This window comes from Dipodomys merriami, unplaced genomic scaffold (assembly GCF_024711535.1).
Source record: "Dipodomys merriami isolate MVZ:Mamm:240054 unplaced genomic scaffold, mDipMer1.0.p SCAF_9, whole genome shotgun sequence".
In the NCBI taxonomy this organism is placed as follows: domain Eukaryota; kingdom Metazoa; phylum Chordata; class Mammalia; order Rodentia; family Heteromyidae; genus Dipodomys; species Dipodomys merriami.
In genome coordinates, this window is record NW_027206512.1 from 6,766,329 (window position 1) to 6,775,180 (window position 8,852).

The window sequence follows — 8,852 nt, forward strand, 5'->3', positions numbered from 1 at the left end:
ACTTCATTTAAATATGATGTTCTCAAATAATCCAACATTCCAAAAATATAATCTGAATCAAAGGCAATTCTTCCTCTAATTGGACACTTTTGAATGATTCCTTTCTCATTGTATCACACACATTTAGAATTGTCACACTTCAAATTTAGTTGTGTAACTTTTATTGGGGGAATGTTAATTAGCAATACTATCAGCATTTTGCATCAAATTTTTTTTTCACAAAAATCTCACCTTAACGTGATGAAGGTACTATTCTAGAGGTTCTATTGGTAAAATGAGTTTAAGTAAATTAGGGAAATATTTTTGGTGACCTAATGGAATACTAATTCTGTACCCTTCTTTTCTGCACACAATGTGATTAAGTCAGATAGTAGTATATGAACTTTTTAAATAAGTTTTTTATTGAGAGAATACTGTATAGAGGTGGGGTTACAGTTACATGAGAAAGGAAATAAGTACATTTCTTATCAAGCATTGTTGTTTCCTCCTTTGTTTTTCTCCTACCATCCTTTCCCTCCCATCTCTACAACTACACCCCTCCACCCCCGCTTAAATTGTAAAGTTCGTTTTTCGACATAGTATCTTGTACATTTCATTATTGCAATGGGTCAATCTGTATCCCTGTTTAAACAATTTGTTTTTTCCCTTCCCCTCCCCAAATTATACCAACATCAAATACAGTGAAAACAGGATTATACCGTGGTGGAGGGACATACAAAGCAACAAAAAAAATCACATAGTACATTATAAATACATCAGAAGCAACAGCAAGAATGAAAAAAACCACTTGTGTCTTATCTTGGGGTTCATTTCATTTAACATCATCTTATCTGACCTTTTCTGCTTGTATCAGACATATGCCAATTATTGCAAATAAGGGAAATGATGGGACCTATGCTTCTTTGGGCCTGGCTTTCTTCACTTAATATAAATTTTTCCAAGTATTTCCATTTCCCAACAAATGGAGCAATGTCATTCTTTCTGATGGAGGCATAGAATTCCATTGTCTATATATACTACAATTTCTTGATCCATTCTTCTACTGAGGGGCATCTGGGTTGGTTCCATAGCTTAGCTATGGTAAATAATGCCGCAATAAACATATTTGTGTTGGTAGCTTTAGTATGGTCTTGTGATCATTCAGGTAAATGCCCCAAAGTGGGATTGTTGGGTCATAGGGGTGCTCTATGTGGAGTCTTTTGAGGAACCTCCATACTATTTTCCAAAGTGGTTGAACAAGTTTACACTCCCACCAACAATGTAGTAGGGTTCCCTTCTGTCCACATCCCCTCCGGCACCTGTTGTTATTAGAGTTCTTGATTCTAACCATTCTAATTGGGGTGAGGTGGTATCTCAATATTGATTTGATTTGCAAAACTAGAGGCTAGAGAGGTTGAGCATTTCTTCATGTGTCTATTGGCCATTCTTATTTCCTTTTCAGAAAATTTTCTCTTTAAGTCTTTAGATGTATAAAAAATTCAGTTCACTTGAAACATGTTCTAGTATATTATTATTAAGAGAGGTGTCAGCTTGGCAGTGACAAAATGTTTTGGTTCTCAAGGTATCATTTGGTAGTGTGATTTATGTCAGATTAATGAGGAGCAGAGTAATTTGGGAAGGGATAATTTTTCCAAGCAATTACTAAGCATGAAATATCATGTTATCTTTTCAGGTTTCCTGAATCTGCAGTTTCTGTTTTGAAGAGCCAGCACTTACGGCAGAAACTCCTACAGTCTCTGTTTCTTGATAAGGTTTACTGGGAAAGTCAAGGAGGTAGACAAGGAATTGAAAAGCTCATCGATGTGATAGAACAGAGAGCTCAAATTCTTCTCACCTACATCAATGCACATGGGGTCAAAGTAGTACCTATGAATGAATGACAAAGATCTTTTGGCTAGATTGGTTTTGTTTAAAATGAAGTAAACCTAAATCGTTCTGGGAGTGAAGCAGTATAGATAAATACATAAAATGAACAAATAGAGACCTGCATGCTATATGCACCATTAAAAAGGGTTCTAGAAGCCGGGCTCCATTGGCTCACACCTGTAATCCTAGCTACTCAGGAGGCTGAGATCTGAGGATAGCGGTTCAAAGCCAGCTGGGGCAGGAAAGTCCGTGAAACTCTCATCTCCAATAAACCACCAGATAACTGGAAGTGGCGCTGTGGGTCAAGTGGTAGAACGATCGCCTTGAGCTGAAGAGCGCAGAGACAGCGCCCAAACTGAGTTCAAGTCCCACGACCAAAAAAAAAAAAAAAAAAAAAAAAAAAGCGTTCTAGAAAAGATACTGTTAAAATAGCTCTTGTTTATATTTTTGTCTAAAGTCATAACTTTATATCCTTATTACAGAATAGTCACAACTATCATTCTAAAGTGCCTTTAAAGTAGCTATCTTGGTATTTGATGTCAGTATAACCCAAAGGTGTCCAAGCCTTCATATTATATTTTATACTATGTTAATGGATCTAACCAAGTACAATGGAAAATGTTTATTGATATTCTCCTATTGCTGATTGTTAATACAGCCATTCCACACTGCCCAGAGATAATTCTACTTTGAAGAAATGAGGCACATGTTGTGGAAAAAGATCTGTGTCTCTAAAATATATTCTAAATAAAAATGGTAGATTAACTGCAAAACCACCAGTATATTGTCTATAGTGAATAATAATCAATGGTCAGACTTATGTGCTCCATTCCTTCTTTGAAATTTATTTTATTGTCAGAATAGAAACATCCACATCTAACAATTTATATGTGCTAATTTTGCTGCCTTAGTTTTGATCCAGTTTATATGGAGTCATTTATAAATAAAGCAATTCTAAGTCATAAAGTTACCTATTGCAAATATATTTTCAGAGAATATCCTTTAAATGGATGATATAAAATTATTTTGCCATATTAAAAAGAATATACTTGGTTTTCTATATTTTATTCATTGCATTTGGTTTGTATTCTGTATAATTATATTTAATTGATATTGCCCTGCTATTGACAGTAAGTCTAGATATTGAATATATTTAAATAATTTTATCTCATTCCAATGTGAGATCCACAAGCAAAACAAGTTAAAACTTAATTCTGATCAAGTCTCCCCAATGAGAACATATATTTAGAAACAAAAAATGAATTTGCCAATTATAAGCCTTAATAATTTTTACCAAACATCCCCTACCAAGGATTTAATGAGATTGGTAGGGTTTGGACATAATTGCATTCATTTGTTGGGGTCTTTATGTTTCTGCAAGATACACGGGTCATCATATCATGGACATTCATAAATTTTAATCTAGAATAACTCATAATTTCATCCCCTGACATGTCCCTTATTTAAAGATTCATTTTCTGGTTGAGTGTGGTGGTAAATACCTATAATCCCAGTACTTGCCAAGTCAAGGCAGAAGTATGGCAGGTCTGGGCTACATAGTGGGACCCTGTCTTCCCTTGCCTCAAAAATGTTTTTACGACCTTTCCTTTCTTTGAATGTCTAACAAGGACAAATGATGATTCTTTTATAATACAGTCCATCTTCCCTTTATAGTTCTGTTATTTTTGAAGTAGGTTATTAACTAAAAATGTTTACCACATTGCAGCCAGGTGCGGGTGGCTCACGCCTGTAATCCTAGCTACCCAGGAGGCTGAGATCTGAGGATCATGGTTCAAAGCCAGCCCGGGCAGGAAAGTCTGTGAAACTCTTATCTCCAGTAAACCACCAGAAAACTGGAAGTGGTGCTGTAGCTCAAGTGGTAGAGCACTAGCCTTGAGCTGAAGAGCTGAGGGACAGCGTTCAGGCCCAGAGTTCAAGCCCCACGACCGACACACAAAAAAAATGTTTACAATGGAACATTCTCTGCATTTTGAACAAGAATAACTAAACATCAGTATGAATTTATGCTATTAATGACATTACAATATAATCTAGGTTTATAAAAAAGATGGACCTATTGGTTTTAATTTATACTGGCATATACAAAAAATAACTTGCCCAAATAATGTTTGCTACAAGAGAAGAAAGATCAAAGAGAAAAGGAGCATTTGATCATGGCTTACATAGGTTCATATTCAAGAATTATGCTTAGTATCTTTATTTTTTGCTCTTACCCTTGGAAAAGTGATCTTTGAAGCATTCTTTTCTTCAAATTCTGCACGAAGGCCTTGAGTGCCTCTTTCTGCTCCTACAGATTCATGGTGATTGGTGGCTTCTACCACCAATGAGCTGTCTCTCATAAATCATCTTCATAGTGAAAATAGCAGAATAAAGGTTTGGAAAACATACATTCTTCTTTGAACTGCTGACTTGAAATAACTTTTTTGGCAAGTTTCCTTGGGCTTTGTCTTATCAAGGTGACATACTTGCATTTAATAGGATATTTTTAGGATTCGCTATCTTAATCCAACTTTGTGATACCAGTGATGGAATTTCAAGCACCTTAGAAGGGAGCCTTCAGCTTCACTTCCAAGCATCCTGGTTCTTCCACATCTGGCTTTCCTGTATTTCCTTCCAGTTATTCCAAAGTCCTGAATGTTAAATAAAAGATTCAGGGAACCATGTTTATTTTAGTTGCACTTACCTTGAAACAATATATTTTGTTTTGTAATAAATAAATAATTCATGCTGTGTTATTTTTGAGTAATGGATAGTAGAAGCTTAAACTTCAATTCTAATAGTAACGCTTTCTGATATTGAAAGTGTGAATATACTTGTGGCTTTCAAAAAAACAATTTGGTTCACATAAGCACATTATCTTGTTTATTTATAATGTTACACAAAGATTGAAATAGGAAAATTTACCATGGCAGACATTCAAGAACTTACCCCTGTCTCTGACTTATTTCCTTAAAGCAGTTGCTAAGGAAATAAATGTGATCTTTTAAGGTTAAAAATCTGTAATAAAATGATAGAAATAAAAGGTGTGTGACTTTTTTTGTAGATGGGTTCTTTTTTATTTTACATATGGGTCAGTTTTCAAAAACCAAATATGGAAGGAGATTTTAGTCTTCATTCACAGAGAAGGGAGCAGTCAAAAGTTCCACTGGGCTGGGTTTGTGCATATCTTGATTTCATCAAGTATGTTCACATAGGATGGTATGCAAAATAGTTAGCAGACACCATATATCCTAAGACAATATTTCATTTATGGCTCACTTTCTTTACTTATCAGGAAGCTTAAACTATTTTAAAAGTTTTTTTGGTAAAATTCGTAATGTGCCTAATAAATCTTTAAAATCATCCTTAAAATATTTATAAATTGTAAATTTGTGTACTAGCCAGTATTCAACTGTATCTTTAAGTATGCATTGCAACAGATGAATAAGATATTTAGATAAAGATTCATTTCTACATTGTTAGGAAATTCTAACATTGATCTCAGCATAAAATGAGTAAGGCACAGTTAGAATGCTATCCTAAAATAGATATGGAAATTGTAAATGAATATTATAAAAAAATAAATATCTTTTTCTAAAAATTAGATATTCTTTTCAAGAATCAAGCTAGGTGAGTTTTAGCTACTCAGGAGGCCAAGGAAGGAACAACACTTGAGCCAGTTGGAGATGAGCCCAAACAGCACAGTGAGTATCTATTTTTTGTTGTTTCTAAATATTAGCATGTTGTGCATTGCCACCAGACTTTTATTAACTGATGTTTTAAAGTCTGATGTAGTGACATATACCTGTAATCCTAACATCCAGGAGGCTAAAGTCAGAGGATGATGAGTTTGAAGCCAGCCTGGGCTACATAGTAAGATCATGTCTCAAAGATAACAGCAGCAATAAGAAGGAAGAGCTTTCATTTACGAGAGATAAACTGAGTTGTCAAACAAATTATCTGAAACTTGGAAATGTCCAGAAGTAATTTGGGTGCTTTTCAGTTAATATAAGGGTTGATTGTTCTAGCAGTGTTGAATGGCTGCAGTTATGTTGCATATTTTCATCCCATAGAGATACAAATAATTATTACTAGTGGTAAAACAACCTTAATATTTATAACTTATTGCTCTCTTATAAATTAACCAGCTTTATACTTAGTTCAGAAATCCTATCATGATATTGTCTATAAATATATAGTTTTCAAAATACTTCTTAAAAATGATTTTACTATCTTATTTGTTCCCTCAATTAATTATTTGAATAAAATTTTGGTACATATTTATTTTATATTTGTGTAAGAACCAATTTTACCTTTTGGAACATGGTGCTTTAAGAAACTTCTAACTGAATCCTATAATTTTTTTTCTGCTTGAGAGTCATGACTTTAAATTTCTGAAAATTTTACTTATCCAAACTCTCAAAGGATAGTTGTATAATTTTATTATCATGTGACCCCACGGGATTATTATCATTTCAGCACACACATTTTGAGATTAAAAAAAACAACAACGGACTGAAGGAAGCAAAGTGATCTGCTCCGATTTCCACACATGTTTAATCTACAGTCTCTTTTGCTGGAACTGATTTAGCAATCCAGAAAGCCAAAGTACCAAAGGTTTCATTATCTACCAAGATAAAACAAGGAATCCCAATTATATAAACCTGAAGGTTCTTCCATTGAGGTAGTTAGATGGAGTAACAATGTGAAGGCACTTTTTTGTGGGCTTGGGGAGAATGAAATAGAGAGTTAAGGTAATAACTTTTCATTATTGACTGGGATTCTTCACCTTTTGTTCTGTGTTCAGCAGAGCAGAGGTACAAATTAATAAGCAAACTTTGAATGCATAAGCCATGGATTGTTGCCTATAGTCAGTCTTTACATTATATCTTTGGGAACAAACTATGGGATAGTAATTTTTCTAAAGGTTGTCCAGAAACAGAAATTAACCTGTAAAACTAGAGAAGGATTTTTATATTCATATTAACATGATTCTAGTTATAACCTAATGTTGACTACTAATATTCAAAGTGATAATTTAAAATCATTTTATGGCTAGATAAATAGCATCACTCTGTCCTGTGTGTATAATTGTGTTCCAGTATGGTGGCACAATAGTACATACCTACTCATCATGAATACCTTGAATGAATATGCATTACCTTATGTCCTGTGTGGTGCCACCATTCAACATTTTATAAGCTGGATCACTCAGAAAGGCTGATTAAAAGTACAGTCTGCCTATAGTTATGTATGTAGTTTCAAGGGGGTTCTTAGATCTGAAGACACCCATTGATGGAACTCTTTCCCCAGCTCTTCTTGTGCTTTCCCTGGTTAAGGATACAAGTTGCTTGCCAATGTAATTAGCATGATGGGAAATTACATTATATACTTTAGAAGGATCTTCTCTTACAATGCTTAAATTTACTTCTTATATACAAATTTGAAAGTTTAGTTGTTGAAATAAAATAGCTACTTATTTAAACAATGAAAGTCGAGCAGTCATTTATTTTAGATAGTTTTTCAAGATTTTTTAGCCCCTATCTTTAGTCCCCAACCCATTGCCATTTATTTAACCAATGATAGAATGTTACCTTTGTTCATTTCTATTTAATACTTTCATTTGCTAAAAAAAAAAAACAACCAGATGCTGTGATTTGTGAAGGATTTCACTTTTAAGAGCATAACAGAAGCTATGATAATATATAGTGTTAAAAGAAGTTACTTGATCATTGCTAATGGTTTTCTGAGCACTGCCATAATGATCTAACCTTAAAAAATGAACTTCCTAAATAAATGAATATACTTTTTTTTCCACTGGAGTTCAACATTCATGCAGGGATGTACTGCCCTTTTCCACTGTTCCTTGGGCCTCTTGGATGAGTTCAGTGTCTACTCCTTTCACCTTTTGCCCCCTTTTCTTTCCCACACAGCTGTCTTATGTCAAACTATGGCATCTTCCCTACTTTCTAAGCTCTTTAGTCCCCTGGGATAGAGCTCTGCTTAAGAAAGGGCTGACTCAGAGTTGCTGGCAGATTCTTTCACAACCTCAAAATGCATGTGGGAGGTGGGGAAGTGAATGAAGTCACAGAAATCCATTCTTACAGGCGGAGTCCATATGCTTCAGTTAGCTCAACATTATTTTCCATTGTGGAAAGATTGGTACCCTTTGACCCTCATGATTACAAAATGTATTTATTTTTGTTGATAAAAATACAAACAAATAGGAGCACATTGAGAAATTCCTGTGCATCTTTGTTCTAAAACTATGAATTTCTTGACAGATCTTGTCAAGGTTTTCTCAAGTCTTTTGTGACCAAGAGCTAAAAAAAGAAAATCAAGAAAACTTCCCTTGTTTTTTTCTCTAGTCACATGTACAGAAGAGCTAGCTTTGCTATGTTTCAAAAGGCAAAAAAAAAAAAAAGGCTTCCAAGGCTGAGGTCAGTCACTAAATGAGATGGAAACAGCTGTGATTTTTGCAGTGTCTGCCAACAGTTTCTTTAGCTCCAGGACATCAGGCATTATTTGGTTTATAAAGTACCCTATGTTACTGGCTTTACTGTTTTGAAATGAATAAGATACTGTTCTGTCTCATTTTAGGCCCCCGGGAGTGTAGAAAATTGAGGTAAACACTTTTTTTGTAACTTAACAGTATTTTTAAAAAATGAACTGTGACCTAGACATTCCTTCTAATTATGTGAGATTATGATTAAGCTTTTAAAATTCAGGTCCTTCAAAACAGAACAATAGAATAACGTATAGCTTCTCCTATGAAGGACTCCATAGTATGTTCTCTCTCTTTTAATTTTGAAAGTACTGAGATTGAATGCTTGCTAGGAAAGTGTTCTATAATTTGAACCTTGCCTCCAGTCCTGCTTTTTTTGGGTCGGCCGTGGGGCTTGAACTCTGGGTCTGGGCGCTGTCCCTCAGCTCTTCAGCTCAAGGCTAGTGCTCTACCACTTGAGCTACAGTGCCACTTCCGGTTT

At 34.6% G+C, this 8,852-nt stretch overlaps 1 protein-coding gene across 3 annotated transcripts in view; it reads left to right on the forward strand.

The window, feature by feature from the left end:
* Gask1b (golgi associated kinase 1B) overlaps nt 1-2,273 on the forward strand; it is a 53,210-nt gene extending 50,937 nt beyond the window's left edge. For all 3 annotated transcript variants that reach the window (XM_070013196.1, XM_070013199.1, XM_070013197.1), the window contains exon 5: nt 1,673-2,273. In XM_070013196.1, the coding sequence (XP_069869297.1) occupies nt 1,673-1,880 (208 nt within the window). In that variant the 3' untranslated portion in view covers nt 1,881-2,273. The remainder of the gene's footprint in view (nt 1-1,672) is intronic.
* The last annotated feature ends 6,579 nt before the right edge of the window (nt 2,274-8,852 follow it).